Raw genomic sequence first — 20,110 nt, 5'->3', positions numbered from 1 at the left:
GGTTAAGGTTAGGGTTAGGGTTAGGGTTAGGGTTAGGGTTAAGGTTAGGGTTAGGGTTAGGGTTAGGGTTAAGGTTAGGGTTAGGGTTAAGGTTAGGGTTAGGGTTAGGGTTAGGGTTAAAATAGAAAAAAAAGAAAAAAGAAAAAAAAACTGTGATTGCACTGCAATTGAACCCAAAATCCTGAGAGTCGTAGCTTCCTCTAACCCCATCCACAGTGCCCTTGGTTGTCGCGAGGATGCTACCACGTCATTTCATCACGTCGTCCACTGCGGGTTGAGTTGTGCTAGTTGCGCCATCGAACCTAATTGGAGATGTATTATGTTCCTTTCACTGTTCAATAGCCAATACTGTGCATGTCACCAGCGCACACAGTAACATGAAATAGCCTTATGATGTCATTTCTGTTTATGCTAATCAGCTGTTACATAAATTGTACTTCAGTCTCTCTAAATACTACCACAGACAGCCTTGGCCAGGCTCGTAAAACACGTTGTCCATTTGTTTGTCTGTTTTCAACAAAAAAACAGATGAACTAACCCTACTTGTTACTGCTTGTCCCAGAGGCGGCAAAGTATATGTTGTAAATTATCCCAATTATGCTACATTATAACACAATACAATGGCATTGAACAAAATTGGCCCTTGGGGTTTGAAAGCGTTATTTTTCTAGTGGGAGGGACAGCGTTGCTCTATGATCCAAGGTTGTGTTTTATTGAAGGATAATTGTATTTCGTTATGAGCTGCCTTGGGTGGAATTATGTGAGACAGTTTAGTCGCAACTATATTCAAATGATCTGTGCTCAATTACTGACATCGTTCTAGAAAATCTTTTGAATCCTTTTCTGGAAACGGTAGTAAAGCTTTTTTGTTGTTGTTGACATTTAGATATGTGGATGACACTTTTGCCACCCAATATGCAAGGTAAAATACTGTAAATACAGTCACATAAGTCAATCACAGTAAAAGCAGAGAGTCTGTCATCTTGACTTTTACCAGAGCATTTGTCCTCTTGGCCATGACCTGATTTCCTGCTCCCAGAAACAGCATCTGGTCTATATGTTTCCCCCTGAAACCTATTAGGCCAAAATGGCATGTTATTGGATCGAAGCGTCTGTCACCAGAGGAGTGTTAGCCTGAGTGACTTCCAGCTGAAGCACCAATCAGCAAATGAGTCAATTAGCCAGCCATTTGATGGGCTTGCCGTGGCATGTCCCTCAGCCGCACAGTCTTCATCCCAAATGGCATCCTATTCCCTTTATAGTACGCTAGTATGACACTATATAGGGAACAGGGTGTAAATTTGGGATGTATCCTCAGTCTCCATCTCCCATGTCCTCGCAGGTAGAGGTTGGAGAGGACTGGCACTGTCACCCAATGTGGGGCCCTTGTGGTGTGTTTCAATCTATTATTGATTGCAATATCCTCCCTTTTGTGACCGCTTCATTCTCCTCCGTTGTTACCTGTGCGTGGCCTGTTAGCCTTTCAAAATAACTGGACGCGTTGGCTCTCAGTCACACTGAGAGGGGATTGGCTGCTCACTCGACAGGGGACATGTTGTTGAATTTCATTGGCCTTTAGATAAGTGTCTGCTGCCTCAGTGGTAAGAGACGTATGTTTGTAACTGAGCTGAAACTGTAGTGCTGTTAAGCAGCAGTGGAAGAGTGCCTCTTAACATTGAGCAGCCATTGTACTCAGTCTAACACATTCATCCCATCAGAACAAGGAATGTGGCTAAGTGCAGGCTAGTCAATGTGGATGCTAACCCTAACCCTAACCCTAACCCTAACCCTAACCCTAACCCTAACCCAAAGTACACTGAAGACTTACATTGAAGCAAAGTTTCAGATAAATGAATTCTGGGCTAGTTGGTTAAATAAAATAAATATGCCCTGGAGTCCAGTCAGGATTTGGTAGGCAATTTTTTTTTTTTTTTTTACTGAAATGACAGAGGGTGGAGAAGAAAAATACGAAATGACTTTGTGTATTGAGCATTGAAGCAATTTGGAGAAAAAAAATGAAAACCTGCCCCCCTCTGCAAAAAAAAAAAGATGGTCTGCTTCCCAAGTGACAGAATTTGTTGAAATTAGTTGCAAACATTCAGTGGAGCGTGGAGAAAGATCAAACCTGTTAGCAGAAATAAGATGCATGGAATTGGTGGCCTGGGGGGAGGTGTGGCTAGTCATGCAGGGCCAGAATGGAGGAATGAAATCCCCACATTTCAGTGGATGGAGAAGCAGCAGCACGAGCCTGCTGCTTGTGTTAACTCAGCCGTGAGGGGAGTAGACAATACACGCTGCAAATACAACACGCTCGTCAGGTTACACACTGTACTGGAGCAAAACAAAACAGCAGTATATCGTGTGATGCCAGTCGGGTCTTATTTGTTATTGTAGAATGGTCGTTTACAGTTGAGCTGTTTCTTTGTCGAATTTGATTGATTTATTTTCATGGGTGGGGTGGGGGGATTTTTCATTGCTCAGTGACAAGCACACTAGTGACCGCCCGAACACACTTGAATCCACAACCGTTTCCTATGATCAGTGGGAAATCAAACCTCTCTTCCAGGACTGGGCTCAATTCCCGTCAATTCAGGAAGTACACTGAAATTCCAATGATTTTCAATTTGGAACATTTGGAAATTGAATTTAAATTTTGTTTAGTTTCTGAATTGACTGCAATTGAAAGGGTGTTGACCTCAACCCTACTCTCTTCCTATATGTGGTGAACATTGCATCCGTTGCTGTAAATGGTTCCAATGTTTTCATGTGAGGGCTTGGTTCTGGATACGGCACACTAGCCATAGTAAGATCAGTCACATTACAGAAAGCCTCGTCTCGTCCGTCTCCCGACGTGTATCCTTCCACCAGGTGACCATTCACACAGTCCTTATCAGCATCCCCTAACTTTAACCACGGCCCTGCGCTTTTGAAGACAGCAGGAAGCGTTTCATAGCATTTCATTTTGACGGGAAACTTAATAATTCCACCGGACAAGCATGAAATACTCTCTCCTCTCACTCGTCTTTTTTTTCCTCCAGGGAAAATCTAAAGGACCCCCCCCCCCCCCTACCCTCGGAACTGTTGATAAACACATAGCCAAAATTGGTCTGTAAAGGATAAGTCATGTGGCGTTCAAAGGATATTCATTTTCCTATTGTTCTCTCTCGGTGTGGCATTTGCATAAGCTTGTGCCTTCGGTTTCACAGTTTGTGCTATGTATGGGAGGCTAAAAGTGACGGCAGGGTAATTAACTGAATTTAACACATTACACAGATTGCACACTGGTCGTCCTGCCTTTTCATATGCTTTCTTCCCTACTTACCTTGAACTGGTTTGTAGACTATGGTGTTTTTTGGGTTTTCTTGGGGTTGGTTTGTTTGCTCTGCTTGTCTGATTTCAAGCTGATAATCCGTTCATTCCTCTCACTGTCACTCGTATTTAGGTTGCGTGCTGTTGGTAAAATTGTGACTGTGGTGGGATTACTTGATAGATATGAAAGTATACTATGGAATGACATTGTCTTTCTGGGCCCGGATCATCCTACAGCCCGTGTAAAGATCTGCCTGCCCCCCCCCCGCCAGGTAAAAGTGAAAGAGTTTGCGCTTTTTATATTAGCTTGTGTCAATCACTCACCTTCTCTTCTCGCGTATCTTTTCTCCATGGTCGTGGTCGATTCCAGGCAGTTGCTTTGGCTTGATAGACGTTTTCCAATCTCACCTTTGACTCCATCGGCACGCCTTCATTCGTGTCGATAGAATGACGCATACACAACTTAGTACACACACACACCAAAACACACACATTTCAACACACAACACACACAACACACACACACACACATGCAATTCTCATTGATGCTTATTTTGCATAGGAGGTCCGTATTTCATCGCCTTCCGGTGAAGAATCCTCACTGCTACTGGCATCTGTGTGTGTTGCCCAAATGCTCTTGACTGCTGAGGAGCGTTGCCTGGATGGGTGGTAGGGAATGGGTAAAGGGGAGGCAGAGCTAGAGTGAACGGATGCAACGTCAGGGAAGGCATAGGATGTCTTGTAGAGGGTCACAATACGTGCGCAGGGAGCGCAGTGGCTGCCTGTGTGACGGGGTCGTCAAGTCATGCAAGCTGGCAGAGGAGGATAAACTGTCTGCTTTGATTTGGCACTTATGAGCCGGGAGAGAGAGGGGAGAAGGGAGAGAGAAGGGGGGGGAGAGGGAGGGGGGAAAGAGAGAGGGAGAGAGCAGACAGGGAGAGAGAGAGGAGAGAGGGAGGGGAGAGGTAGAGTGCGAGGGGCGAGGGAAGCAGGGGAGGTGAGGGGGGCAAAAGGGACAGGGAATGAGGGGGGGAGGCGGGGAATGTGATGTGTGTAGGAACAGAGAGCGACGGCGGAGAGAGATGATGCTTGTACGGAGAAGGAGGGGGATAGCAGAGTGAATGTGAGGGGTGGAGATGGGGTGGAACAAGTGGATGGGAGAAGACGAGAGTGGGTTCGAGAGTAGGAGACAAGAGAGAATGAGAAGGGAGAGTAGGTGTACACTGAATGAGGTAAGAAGAGAGACATGGCTCGAGGAGAATAGAGATGGAGAGAAGGAGGAAGGATGGCATGACGGGTGGAAGTAGTTTAGAGGGTAAGAGGATGCCAATACGATGGGGAGATGAACGAGAGAGGAGGCATGACGGATACAGATGAGGTGATGAGGTGCGTGTGAGAGGAAGAAGGCGGAGAGAGCGAGCGAAGCGACAACATGAGAGCGGTGCCACGTACTTAGCTAATCTCGTCCGCTACTATTGACAGTGGTGATAATGGTTTCGTTAAGATTAGGCATTTATTTCAGGTTACCCACGATCTCTTTTCGGACCCTCAGTTTAATACCTGATATGAGTAACTTAACAGGGGAGATGGTTCACAGTCATTCCTTAGGGACATTTCTGGTCTCCCTAGGCTTAGGATCACTTGTGTTTCTTAAACTTCTCAGAGTATGCACTCCACCCTTGACCTTTCTTCGTCCACTTACTTTATGTCTGCTTCTTCTGTTGTTTGCTCTATCCAGCGATCTTCTGCATTAGAAATGTATTAATTCACTCTCAGCAATTCTTTAGGTGTCACCTCTCGACGGCCTTCCTCTGACAGCACGTCTGCCTCACTAATGTCAATTGGATACTATATTTCTTCGCTCTTTAATCATCTCATATTTGTTGTCTTTTCTTACAAAGTTTTCAACCTTTCATCAAAATACCAATATCGAACTGCCTCAATTCATAGTTTCTTCACTTCATTCATATATGTAGATTCTTCTACCCCAGACAGGCCTGACACCCTCTCTGTCAAGAACTTATACTAGAGCTTTCTATCATACGTAAGTTCATTATACTTTGACTTCGTAAAAATCAAATCTTGCTTCCTGTCACCTCAAGCTAGACTAGTATATTCATAAGTATTGGGACACTTCTGCGACTCTATCTGTGCTGTCACACAATACTCTACAAGTGGTTAGATTTCCGACGAATTTTTTCTCTTTCAATGCAACTTCTACAGCACAGGACTTCTTGCCTCAAATCTTCTTGCACCCAACAACAATGCCATATTTCTTCTTCGCTATGGATCCCACTCATCATTACACATCAAGATCGAAATAGTGAATTTCAAATAGTGAATTTCCAACATAACCTCGTAGTCGTTATATAACAATCCAGATTTCACCACAAAGACGAGGGAGGTTTTCTCCAGTACTGTCCTTTTGTCAAGAAGGCGCATCTATTGGTTTCAGATGGCAACAATTCCTACTCCATCTTGAAGATAGTGAAGTCAGATTCAGTTACACCTTTGGATGGTGTATCAGTACACCCAGTCACTGGCTAAAGATACGCCCGTCTCTTCCTAACTCAGTTTGCCAGAGAGAAAGGAAACCCCTCAGGGATGAGGCCATATCGGGGACTTTAAAACAGTTACAGAGTTTATGGCTGTGATAGGAGAACTGAGGACAGATTCAACCACATTGGAGTTACTGCTAGCATACTAACGCTAATGACGAATGAAAAAAAGAAGCCAAAAATATTCCAACACATGTACAGGATCTTGTACAAATTTCCTGGAAGCTGAAGAATGCCCCAATTCTTCCATGGCTGCATATCTCACCCCATCGACATGTTGTGACAGCATGAAATCTAGTTTCTCGACAGATATTTCCAGCATACTTTGCACACCGAATGAAGAGAAGTGGGACACATTCTTTCACAGAGCCAAAATCTGATATCAACTATACGAAGAAGGAGATATGTCAGCGCTGCTTTATGAGGCAAATGGTGGTCAGCACCAATAGATACTGACAGCTTTTCTGTTTTCATCCACGGCCTTACTTTTAAAAAAAAAAAAGTTTCTTTATCTGTGACCCCAGCTGGTATTTTTCAATTACGTTCTCATAAGAATACTCTAATTCATTCGATTAGGATTCCTGTAATGAATTGACGGATTTCCTTTATGTGGGACCTGTAACTTGAGTTAAATCTTTGAATTGTTTTGTATGTCTTTTGCGCTTGATATTTTTTTGTTCAGTCTTCCATATGTATATTGTATGGAAATATTTATCTGAATCAATTATTCTCATTATTATTTGGTTGCCTGCTATCGAATCAATTAACTTTTTGGAGGCCTTTTTTGTCAACAATGTGGTCGTCCTTTCTCTCATTAAATTCTGGGCACAAGTGGGCCACTCTACAAAGCGAACTCCTTCTCTCGGGCCTCCTACTTTGGTCCCTAGCAACTTTAAGCTTGGTCTGCTGCTCTTCGCTTCTCGCTGCCCTGAGCTCCCAACTGCTGAAGCAACCTGTTGAACCAACGCTTATGAGCAAGACAGACATGATTAAACCAAACAACTCCTCATTCTTCAATTCTTTCAAGACTGTTTGTATTGTCTTAATGCATTTGTCTTGCTTGCTTGTTTGTTGTGTTTTGGCCCCATGAAACAACACAAATGCATTTAAATGATTCTGTATTTGAAGATTACTTTTGTGTTTTATCGACAATTCGTTCAGCGTTATTGGCCCTGCGTTTCTCTCCCATGCCACCAGGGTTTGCAATGTCTGAGCATGTGATTTTGCGGCGTAAAAATAAATTCTCCCATGACAGTCATTCTCATTGCTGCCAGCTGTTTGGTTTTGCAAGAAATCCGTGGCAGCCTCCTTAAACTCAGCCTGGGTGCTGACTAGTTGCAGACAGACACAGTTACTCATGTCAGGACGAATGCTGGGTCTGCTTTGAACTCAGTGACTCTTTAGTGAACACCTCATCACGGGCACTTTTAGAAAAAAGGGTTCCAAAAATGTTATTCGGTCAGTCTTCTCTGTCCCCATAGGATAACTCCTTTTTTTGGTTCATGTAGAACCTCTGTGGACAGGGTTCTTAATGGAAACAAAAGCGGTTTCTCGCTGGAACCAAACATTGTTCTTTCTAAAGGGTTCTCGCTATGGGACAGAGCGCGAAGGAACCGCTTTGAAGTCTAGATAGAACCGGTTTGTTAAGGCACTGCCCGATGTCAATCTTCTCTTTCGCCTCTTCTCGCCCGCTTCGACCGTACAAACCAGATCTTGCCGAATCATCTACTCCATTATATTTTTGGTTTTTTTTTCTTTTTGTTTTGTTGTTTTTTTTCTTTTTTATTATTTTTTTTATTTTACTCCTCCTCAGCCCCCGCGTCTCTCATCTTCTCTCCCTCTTTATGTGGTGTGTGGTAATGTGTGAGAGAGACAGAGATGGTGTGTATGTGAGTGGCAGAGAGTTCATTGGCAAGTCTTGCTTCTAAATAGCCTGCTCATATTGCCAGCAGAGACGGCTGTAGGGGCCAGATGCGTTGAACCCCTCTCCGAGCAATTACCATCCTTTTCATAATGTTAAATGTCAATTTGGTGTGGCAACTGGCACTGTTCTCCTCTCAACCCCCCACACCCTGCCTGCTCTGGCTTGCTGCCTCCGCGTTAGAACTTCACATCAGTTGAGGGATGGTAGTGGGGCACTCATCCCACTGTTCATTACAACGACTACTACCTTCACAGATAACAACACATTCAGTTGCACATTCTGTCCTGGACAGACATAACCACCGTCTCCGTTCTCTCTCCTCTCTCTCTCTCTCTCTCTCTCTCTCTGCTCTCTCTCTCTCTTCTCTCTCTGCTCGCCTCTCTCTCTCTTTCTCTCTCTCTCTCTCTCTTCTCGTCCTCTCTCTCTCTGCTCTCTCATTCTCTCTCTCTCTCTCTTTCTCTCTCTCTCTCTCTCTCTCTCTCTCTCTCTCTCTAACTCTCTCTCTCTCTCTCTCTCTTCTCTCACACACTCTCTCACAACACTCTCCACTACACTCTCACACACTCTCACACACTCCTCACTCTCTCTTCTCTCTCTCCTCTCGCACATGCACATACTATATTATTCTTTCCCACGGTTCTTCAGATTCGTGCTTATATCCACTGTAAATAGGAAGCAATGATATTGGTCCTTGGCTAAACATTCCACATGAAATATGTAATCAGGTAAAATTAATATTGAAATGCGCTTTTTATATTATTTTTTGCTATTTATTTAAGCTTTATATAAATTAGGGCAAGTCAAACTTGAAGAACAACATCTTATTTACAATAACATATCCATATTATATAGAGGAGTGGTCTGTAAAAAACAGTGGCTGTTACAAACATAGGGTTGCATTCCAAATAACCCTATCCCCATTAGTCCCTTTCACAATGACACCTATCCGTGCACTTACTTTAGACCAGCCAAATGACACCCTATCCCCTGTTATAGTGCACTACTTTAGACCAGCCAAATGACACCCTATCCCCTTCATAATGCACTACTTTAGGACCAGCCAAATGACACCCTATCCCTTCATAGTGCACTACTTTAGAACCAGCCAAATGACACCCTATCCCCTTCATAGTGCCACACTTTAGACCAGCCAAATGACACCCTATCCCCTTTATAGGAGTTTACTGGGTAGTTTGGTTCATCAGGCTGACCCCCAGTCTTCATGGAGGAGATTACTGGGTAGTTTGGTTCATCAGGCGGACCCCCAGTCTTCTCTTACCTCTGTATCTGATAGAGAATTGACTATGTGAGGTGCAGCAGTGGGGAGGGTGAAGGTTATCACAGTGTTAGATAGATGAATTTCTGAATTAACCTGGAAGAATCCATGAAAGGGTAGACTTCCTGGGAGGTAGGAGTATTTGTAGGTTAAAGTTCATAATTGCCGAACATTAATGTGGTAAAGAGACAAGATATTGAGTTTCTTAAACAAAGGTGCAGATGGAGCCAGGTAATTAGAGGGAGGTGGCTAGTCTTGCAAATGTATTTTGTATGATGAGAAATTTGTGTAGGTAAGAGGCATACAGTGTCTTGCGAAAGTATTCACCCCTTTTGCATTTTTCCTATTTTGTTGCCTTACAACCTGGAATTAAAATTGATTTTTTGGGGGGTTTGTATCATTTGATTTACACAACATGCCTACCACTTTGAAGATGCTAAATATATTTTATTATGAAACAAACAAGAAATAAGAAATAAACTTGAGCGTACATAACTACTTTGTAGAGCCACTTTTTGCAGTAATTACAGCTGCAAGTCTCTTGGTTTATGTCTCTATAAGCTTGTCATAACTAGCCACTGGGATTTTTGCCCATTCTTCAAGAAAAAACTGCTCCAGCTCCTTCAAGTTGGATGGGTTCCGCTGGTGTACAGCAATCTTTAAGTCATACCACAGATTCTCAATTGGATTGAGGTCTGGGCTTTGACTAGGCCATTCCAAGACATTTAAATGTTTCCCCTTAAATCCAAATAAAAATCAATTTAAATGACAGGTTGTAATGCAACAAAATAGGAAAAATGTCAAGGGGGATGAATACTTTTGCAATGCACTGTATGCACTGGCCCAGACAATATTACAGTAAATTAGATATGGGTAAATTAAGCTATAGTATAGAGTTAGGAAGCAAGCCTGATGAACCAAACCACTCATCTGTCACACCCTGACCATAGAGAGCCCTTGGTTCTCTATGGTGTAGTAGGTCAGGGCGTGACTAAGGGGTGTTCTAGCTCAATATTTCTATGTTGGTGTTTTGTATGGTTCCCAATTAGAGGCAGCTGGTAATCATTGCCTCTAATTGGGGATCATATTTAGGTAGCCATTTTTCCCACCTGTGTTTGTGGGATATTGTTTTGTGTTTGTGCAGGTGCACCACTACTTTCACGGTTCGTTATTGGTTTATTGTTTTTTTGTTTAAAGTTTCACCGTAATAAAGATGTGGAACTTCAACGCCTTGGTCCGCTCATTACGACGATCGTGACATCATCTTTCTGATGATACCAACCGATGTCATCACCTTGCTAGAGACAAATTGAATATGATATTTTCAGGATAACTTTTCATCAATTAAAACTCAGAGGTATCTAGTGGATGTGAATTGTTCCATTTCATTCCCACCAATTGAGATTCTGGCTTTTACATGTTTTAATTTTATTTTTTTACAATATTTCTTATTCTTTTTACATTTAAAGATACATTTTTTTATCTGGAACCATTCAGAAAAATGGCCGATTCCTGAGTTGGCTTCATTAATAAGCAAATACAAATGGTGTGATACAATCTCATTGATATCATCAGCAAAGAGAAGGGGAAGTATGGTAGTAGACCCAGCAGGCCATTGATATAGATTAGTATGGTATGGTAGAAGACCCAGCAGGCACATTTGATATAGATTAGTTGGTATGGTAGAAAGACCATGAAGGACATTGAATATAGATTAGTATGGTAATGGGTAAAAGACAGATCCGCCAGCAGAGAAATTGATATAGATTAGTAATGGTATGGTAGAAGACCCGAGCAGCGCCCATTGATCATAGATTAGTCATCGGTATGGTTAGTAGACCCAGCAGCAAGGCCATTGATATAGATTAGTATCGGTATGGTCGAAGACCAGCAGCAAGGTCCGTTGATCATAGATTGTATGGCTATTGGTAGACAACCCAGCAGGCCACATTGATATAGATTAGCTATGGTATCGGTAGAAGACCGCGCAGGCCATTGAGGATATAGATTAGTGATCGGTATGGTAGAAAAGACCAGCCAGCAAGGGGACCAATTGAAATACAGATTGCTATGGCGTATGGTAGTAGAGCAGCGCAAGGCATATGATATAGATCTAGTATGGTATGTAGAAAAGACGCAGCGCAAGGCATCTGACTCTAGATTAGATTGGTATAAGAGTAGAAGACCGCAGGCATTGCATATAGATTAGTTATGGTATGGTAGTAGACGCCCAGGCTAGCCAAGGCCATTGATCTACGATTACAGTATGGGTATGGTAGAAAAGACCCAGCAGGCACATCTGATATAGATTAGTATAGCGTATCGCGGTAGAAGACCCAGCAGCAAAGGCCATTGGTATAGATTAGTATGGTCATGGTAGAGAGACCAGCGCAAGGCCACTTGATATAGGATTAGGTATGGGTATGGTAGAAACCGCAGCAGGCCATTTGATATAAGATTGTATCGGTATGGCGTAGAAGACCAGCAAGCGAAGCGCCATTGATATAGATTAGTATGGTAATGAGTAGTAGACCCAGCAGGCGATTGAATATGATTAGTATGAGTATGGTCAGAAGACCCAGGCCAGGCCATTGATATAGATTAGTCATCGGTATGGTATAGAAGACCCAGCAGCAAGCCATTCGATTAATTAGTATCGGTATGGTAGAAGACAGCAGCAAGGCCCATTCGATATAGATTACGTATGGTACTATAGAAGATCCCAGGCAGCAAGGCGTTGATATCTAGATTAAGGTATGGTAATGTGTAGACAGACCAGGCGGCGGCCATTGATCGTAGTATGGTATGTAGAAGACAGCCAAGCAGTGCCATTGAATCTAGATTGAGAGAGTATGGGTAGAGCAACCCAGCAGGCACCAGTTGATTACGATTAGTCTATGGTATGGTAAGAGACCGCAGCGCAAGCATTATATAGATTAGTAGCTGTAGAGTAGCCATGATAGTAGTAGTATAGACCAACCAACATATTAGCGGATCATTTGATGTAGAAACCAGCATTAGATAATTGAAAGGTATGGTAGAAACCCATGCAGGCGCATTGAGTATATGATTAGTATGTAGGTAGAAGAGCCCAGCAGCAAGCATTTGATCTTGATTAGTATGGTATGTAGATAGACCGCAAGCAAGGCCATGATATAGAATTAGTATGGTATGGTAAGAACCCGAGCAGCAAGCCCATTGAATCTAGACTTAGTCATGGTATGGTAGAAGACCCAGCAGCCTGATATAGGATTTGAGTATGGTATGTGTACGAAGACCCAAGCAGCAACATTGATCTTAGATTGTATGGTATGGTAGAAGACCAGCAAGACTTATTCTAGATTAAGTATGGTAAATGGGTAGAAGACCCAGCAGAGCATTGGATATAGATTAGTATGGTTATGGTAGATAGACCCAGCAGAAGGACATTGATCTAGATTAGTAATCGGGTATGTGGAGAAACCCAGCAGGCCATTGATATAGAAGTATGGTATGCGTAAAGACCAAGCAGCGAAGGACCCCATTGATCATAGATTAGTATGTATCGTAGAAGACCCAGCAGCAAGGTCATTCGTATAGATCTAGTATGATATGGTAAAGACCAGCAGGACATTAGCTAGATTACGTATGATATGGTAGAAGACCCCAGTAGCCATTTGATTGATTAGTATGGTAGGAGAAGACCCGAGCAGCAAGGGCCATTGATATAGACATTAGTACTGGTTATTGCGTAGAAACCCAGCAGAGCATTTGATTATGATTAGTATGGATTTTGTAGAAAACCGCAGCAAGGCCATTCCGATATAGAGATTAGTTATCGTATGTAAGCAACCCAGCAGCAAGCCATTGATTATAGAAGTATGATCTGGTAGAAAGACCAGCAGGGGCCATTTGATTTCTAGATTAGTATGGTATGTGAAACCCGCAAGCAGCGGCCATTGATGATAGATTATGTTATGGTATGTAGAAGGACCCGAGCAGCAAGGCCATTATTAGCGTTTCATATGTGAGACCATCTTAGACATGATGATTGGTAGAATAGAGAACCCAGCAGGACCTTAATAGGATTGTATGTCTGGTTGGTAAGACCAGCAGAGGTGCCCCAATTGAGTACTGAGATTAGTATGCGTATGGTAAGAAGACACCGCGCAAGGCCTTGATATATTAGTATGCGTTATACGGTAAAGACCCAGAGCAGCTCATGTTGATATTAGATTAGTATGTAATGGTAAGAAGACCCACCAGCAAGGGCCCATATAATCTATCATCGATCTGTAAATGGCCCAGGACATTATCTAAGTTAGGTAGAGTAAAGACCCAGCAGCAAGGCCATTGATATAGATTATATGGATTGGTTAAAGACCAGCAGCAAGGGCCATTGATATAATTAGTATGGATGTAGGAGTCCACCAGCAGGCCTATTGTATATCATAGTTAGTATTGTATGTAGAAAGACCCAGCAGCCATTTGATCTAGATTAGTATGGTATGGCGTAGGAAACCCAGCAGGCCATGATATAATTAGTATGGTATGCTAGAAGACCACAGCAAGCGTTATAACGAGTTGTAGTAGGAAGACCAGCAAAGCATATAAGATTCAGTATGGTATGGTAGAACGCCCAACAGGCCATTGATATAGATTTAGTAATGTATTGGTAGAAGAGACCCAAGCAGCACAGGCGCCATTAATTAATACATTAGTATGGTATGCCTCAGTTACGAGACCCAGCACATTGATAGTAGACTTAGATATTGGGTATGGGTAGAAACCAGACAGGCCAGTTGATCCATTAGATTAGTATGGTATGGTAGAAGACCCAGCCAGGACAATTGATATAGATTAAGTATGGGTATGAGTAGAGACCCAGCAAGTCGAATTGATATAGATTAGTATGGTATGGTAGAAGACCAGCAGGGCCATTGATATAGATTAGTATGGTATGTAGAAGACCCAGCAGCAAGGCCATTGATATAGATCAATGGTATTAGAGCCAGCAGCATTGTATAGTTATAGGTATGTAGAGACCAGCAGGCCAATTGATCTAGATTAGTATGATATGGTAGAAAGACCGCAGCAAGGTCGTTTGATATAGATATATGTATGGTAGAAGACCCAGGATTGAAAGAATAGATAGATGCAAATCCCAGCAGCCATTGAATAGATTAGTATGGTATGGATAGAAGACGCCACGCAGGCCTTGATTAAAATTACGTATGGTATGTGTAGAAGACGCCGTCAGCATTCAGCCACTCTGATAATACAGATTAGTATGCGGTACTGGTAGAAGATAAACAGGCAGGCCATTGATATACTGATTCGTATGATGGTAGAAACACAGCTCTTTTAAGAGCTAGGATGTAGAACCCAGCAGCAAGGTCATTGATATAGATTGTATGGTATGGTAGAAGACCCAGCAGGGAGCTATAATAGTATAAAGACCAGCAGATTATGTTATGGTATGGTAGAAGACCCAGCAGCAAGCCATTGATATAGATTAGTATGGTATGGTAGTAGACAGCGCAGCAGGCATTGATTAGATTAGTATGTATGGTAGAGACACCAGCAGGCATTGTATAGATTAGTATGGTATGCGTAGAAGACCCAGCAGCAAGGCTATTGATAATAGATTAGTATGGTATGGTAGTAAGACCCAGCAGACATTGATATAGATTAGTATGGTATGGTAGAAGACCAGCAGCAAGGCGTTGATATAGATTAGTATGGTATGGTAGAAGACCCAGCAGGCCATGATATGATTAGTCATGGTATGGTAGTAGACCCAGCAGCAAGGCAGCCATTGATATAGATTAGTATGTATGGTAGTAGACCCAGCAGACATTGATCATAGATTAAGTATGTGTATGGTAGAAGACAGCAGCAAGGCCATTGATCTAGATTAGTATGGTATGGTAGTAGACCCAGCAGGCATTGATATAGATTAGTATGGTATGGTTAGTAGGACCCAGCAGCAAGCTTCATTTGATATACGATTAGTATGTATGGTAGAGACCGCAAGTCAGAGCCGCATTGATATGATTAGTATGGTATGGTAGAAGACCCAGAGCAGTCGTTGATATAGATTAGTATGGTATGGTAAGAAGACCCAGCAGCAAGCCATCTTGATCTAGATTAGTATGGTATGTAGAAGACCCAGCACGCGCATTGATTATAGATTAGTATGGTTGTAGAAGACCAGCAGCAAGGCATTGATATAGATTAGTATGTATGGTAGAAGACCCAGGCCATTGATCTCATTATATGATATAGTAATGGTATGGTAGAAGCAGCACCAGCAGCAGGCCATTGATCTAGATTAGTATGGTATGGATAGAGAACCCAGCAGCAAGGCCATTGATCTAGATTAGTATGTATGGTAGTAGACCCAGCAGCAAGGCATTATATAGATTAGTATGGTAGGTTAGAAGACCAGCAGCAAGGCCATTGATCTAGATTAGTATGGTATAGGTAGAAGACCCAGCAGCAGGCCATTGATCTAGATTAGTCTGTATGTAGTAACCCACAGCAAGGCCATTGATATAATTAGTATGGTATGGTAGAAGACCAGCAGCAAGTTCATTGATATAGATTAGTATGGTATGGTAGAAGACGCAGAGAAGGCATTGATATATAGATTGGAGTATGGTATGGTAGTAGACCCAGCAGCCATTGATATAGATTAGTATGTATGCTAGAAGACCCAGCAGGACATTGATATAGATTAGTATGGTATGGTAGTAGACCCAGCAGCAAGGCATTGATATTCATTATATGTATGGTAGAGACCAGCAGCAAGGCCATTGATATAGATTAGTATGGTATGGTAGAAGACCCAGCAGGACATTGACTCTAGATTAGTATGGTATGTAGAAACCCAGCAGCAAGGTCGGTGAATAATAGATTAGTATGGTATTGTAGAAGACCCAGCAGGACATTGATATAGATTAGGAATAACAAAGTCCAATTATCGAACCTGTGAGCACTCCACAGGATATCTTAGCTCTGGTAGATGCACAGCCGTTTGCATAAACACATTGTTCTCTATCATAAACATAACTATATAACCAATTATATGTATAATCATGAAAACCGTAATAATACAATTTAGAAAGTAATATTTAATGATCAACCGTGTCAAACGCTTTGGATAAATCTAAAAAGATGCGTGTTCATTGTTAAGGGCTGTAAAGATTTTATCCACAAGTAGCAAAAGAGACATATCTGTGGAGTAGTTTTTAACGAAATCTATATGGGTGATTTTAATGTTTCAACTTTCTCTTATACACCAATTTTTCTAGGATTTAAAAATAAACATGGTAGTACATATGTTGGGCGATAATTTCTAAAAGACCTTGGATTCCCAGATTTATAGAGGGGGATAACTTTGGCAATTTTTTAAATCTTTAGGAACACTACCAGATTGCAAAGATTTGGTAAAGATATACAGTACGTTAGAGGCTCAGTAATCGAGGAAGACACTTATTTCACCAGAGGCACCAATCTCATCATGACCTACTGCTGATATCTTTAAGTTACTAATTACCTCCATTACATCATCACCTCCATTACATCATCACCTCCATTACATCATCCCCTCCATTACATCATCACCTCCATTACATCATCACCTCCATTACATCATCACCTCCATTACATCATCACCTCCATTACCTCATCACCTCCATTACATCATCACCTCCATTACATCATCACCTCCATTACATCATCACCTCCATTACATCATCACCTCCATTACATCATCACCTCCAATACATCATCACCTCCATTACATCATCACCTCCATTACATCATCACCTCCATTACATCATCCCCTCCATTACATCATCCCCTCCATTACATCATCCCCTCCATTACATCATCACCTCCATTACATCAGGAGGATCAAACTGAAGCAGAGAAGGGAAATGTCCCCAATGTAATCCAAGGAATTTCCATCAGTTTTCTAAATTTTCTGTATACTCTAGATCAAAATAAATGTAGTGACATAAACATGCCAGATTATGAATTATGTGTACAGATCCTTATTGTTAAACTTCAAGTGTTTATGAAGGACCTGATGTTTGAATAGCTGTCTGTGATTAAAGGAATAGTTCACTCATGTAATACAACACATCACAGCCATATTTTTTGCTCTGTACTTTTTGTGGATTGTATTAACAGTGGACTAATGAAGGAAATACAAAAAATAATTAACTCTCCCTTTAAGACTGTGATTAAACCCAAAAGAGTTTGCTGTTTCCCACTGTGCTTTGCTACTGCATGGGTCACCGTACTGCATCAGATTTGCAACAATTTCATTCTTATCATAGACCAGACAGGTATTTGTGTCATGTTTGCCTTCATTTTGCCAAACAGTCTTGAGAAAGAGAGTAATCCATCATTCGCCTCTTTTTAAACACAGCCCATCTGTTGTAATGTTCAAAGCTGTTATGATCTCTAGATAAACTTCTATGCACTGTTTTTTGGTCTGTCATTTACAACACATAGGCTCTCAGAGCGGTCTTGAAAGCACAGTGGGGCTTCCAGTTGATACCCATTACTGACAAATTGCTGTATGTACTTTGTACACATGGGGAAAAGACCACAATGGACCAATTTGGCTCTGCAATTTGGCTCTGCAATCGGTGGCAACAGTGTGATTTAGGCTGGGCTGGTGGCATCGCCCACTGGCTGCAAAGGAGAGGATCTATTATTCTGCAACCTGTGGCAAATCAAGATTGACAGACTACACGAGCAGTCTCCTTAAGGGCTTGTTATGCCTTGCCATTTATGGAGAGAAAAAAATTGTATCAAACGAAGTCCGCCTGTTTCTTGATTTTCATAAATGTCTTAATGTAGTCTTTCTGCTTCTCTCTCTCTCTCTCTCTCTCTCTCTCTCTCTCTCTCTCTCTCTCTCTCTCTGCTCTCTCTCTCTCTCCTCTCTCCTACTCTCTCTCTCTTCTCCTCTCCTCTCTCTCTCTCTCTCTCTCTCTCTCCTTCTCTCCCCTCTCTCTCTCTCTGCTCCCCTCTCCCCTTCTCTCTCTATCTCTCTCGTAGGACACAGAGATCGTGAACACGGCCATCCTAACAGGCAGGCGTGTTGCAGTACCGGTGAAGGTGGTCACTGTGGAGTGGGACGGTACTGTGAGGGAGGTGGACGATACGGTCGGCTGTACGTCCACTGACGAGGACGTGGTCAAGGTACGGTCAAGAACACTTCCCGCTTACCTAACAACGGTCTGCGACATCATTGCCCGCCTAACCAACACAATAAACAGAACACAGAACTATATTGTTACTTGGATGGTCTTCGACTCCACGATGTACAGACGATAGATTGTACCTTAACCTCAGTCACGCTAAAGATTCGGTATCTTTTTCCGGTTTGCGAAGCGAAGGATGACTAGTTTGAAGTTAGTAAGGGGACAGTGAAGGAAGTTAGGCTGTTGAGCAAGCACAGTGATGTCCTCTGCCACATTAATACATTGGCTAAGTTGTTTGCATAAACCTTTCCTGTCGAAACACAGATGTCCATGCACTAAAGTCTGCTAATGCAAGGACACGTGGAGCAGAAATACAATCCTACAAAAGAAACTGAGGAAATGAAGGTTGCTCTCAACAAATAGCTCTCAGCTGCTCTCAGTTGCTAAACAGAGTTTGTTGCTAATTCGTTCTACATTTCCATAATTAGGCAGTTATTATGTGGAAGCAGTATTCATCTCTTGTGTTTGTTGAATTAGATAAAGAGAGTTGTAAAGTCAAGACGTAATACAGTCTGTTTTTTTTGATAAAGGTGCTAGTACTATACCTCCTGATTATGCACAGCTTAGCCCGTTGAATTACACTATTTGTCGCTAGCGTTCGAAACAGACAAAGTGGCATCTAAAAGATTGACTCCTAATGCCTTGGCCCTCAGCCAAGGGCCAAAACAAAAACCATTACTCTGACACATTCAATATCAAGGCAATTTCCTATAACATGGAGCAAGGTGTTGTTTAAATACGATCAATACGCTGGAACCGTGGAACCATGGAATAGTGGAACCGCGGGAGCTCGTTCCATATCAGTGATACAAACGACGACCACAGAAAGTGTAATTAACGCCAGGAGCAACTGTTTCAGGCCCTGTCTGTTTCATATCAGAAACCTCCAGAGTTGTGTTATGTTATATCTCCAACACTTTGGCAGGAAGTGAATCAGAAGCAGACAGGCAGCTTTGCTGTCACTCTCTCGTGACTGGGAAGGCCCACATGTAAAATCTCCAGCTTGCTCTGTTGACAGCCAATCTGACAGGAATTCCCTTCAGGTTAAGCCAATGCACACCTTTAACCTAGATATGACAATAGCTCCCTGAAGCCTTTTCCAGGTAGGCAGACAGTAAGAAAGTTATTTTGACAGTGTTGTTTGGAAGTCAGATCATCTCACAACTGTAAAAAGGAGTGGAAGCCAGGGCTTTCCCCTATGAACCTATATACGCTAGGCCAATCTGCACAAGGCTGGTGTACCACTGAAACCTGTGTATGGAGCCGACCTGGCCTGGGATCAAATAGTATTAGTTTTCTTATGAATACTTTATCTGCACTTGCTTGAGGAAGCCTGGTGGTGCAACATTCAATAGAATAGTCCCAAACGTACAAACCCCGCTCATTGGACAGTGCAGGCAGGCTCAATCAAAGGCAGAACCCAGGTCTGGTGGGGAATCTAGAGGAGTGGGACCGACTGTCTCCCTGACCTGTGTATCACCAAAATAAAGGCCTAGATTCAATCAGATCAAGTGTTAACTGGCGATAGCCGACACCCACATAGCTGGTGTTTTGGCGGTGTTGGAGGTGTAACTGCGTTAGAGCTGTCAAATCGGTGAGCGGCTGCTTGTGTGGTCATCACAAAGCCACACCCGTCCCACTTGCATTAGAAGTTCAGAACGAGAAGGTCTAGGCTATATACAAATAATGACACTTAAATTGAAAATCATTCAAAAACAGAAATTAATTTCTATCAGCCTTATCATGGTGTAGATTACAATACACATTCCTAATCATGGTGTAG

At 42.4% G+C, this 20,110-nt stretch overlaps 1 protein-coding gene across 1 annotated transcript in view; it reads left to right on the top strand.

The window, feature by feature from the left end:
• The window catches only part of LOC111974732 (transmembrane protein 132C), a 108,609-nt gene that overhangs the window by 31,487 nt on the left and 57,012 nt on the right, over positions 1 to 20,110 (top strand). The window contains exon 2 of the mRNA XM_024002696.2: positions 18,122 to 18,265. Within this exon, the coding sequence (XP_023858464.1) occupies positions 18,122 to 18,265 (144 nt within the window). The remainder of the gene's footprint in view (positions 1 to 18,121; positions 18,266 to 20,110) is intronic.

The sequence above is a fragment of the Salvelinus sp. IW2-2015 genome, linkage group LG15, assembly GCF_002910315.2.
Source record: "Salvelinus sp. IW2-2015 linkage group LG15, ASM291031v2, whole genome shotgun sequence".
Taxonomy (NCBI): domain Eukaryota; kingdom Metazoa; phylum Chordata; class Actinopteri; order Salmoniformes; family Salmonidae; genus Salvelinus; species Salvelinus sp. IW2-2015.
Note: the sequence above shows the minus strand (reverse complement) of the source record. Positions and strands in the feature narration are given on the sequence as shown.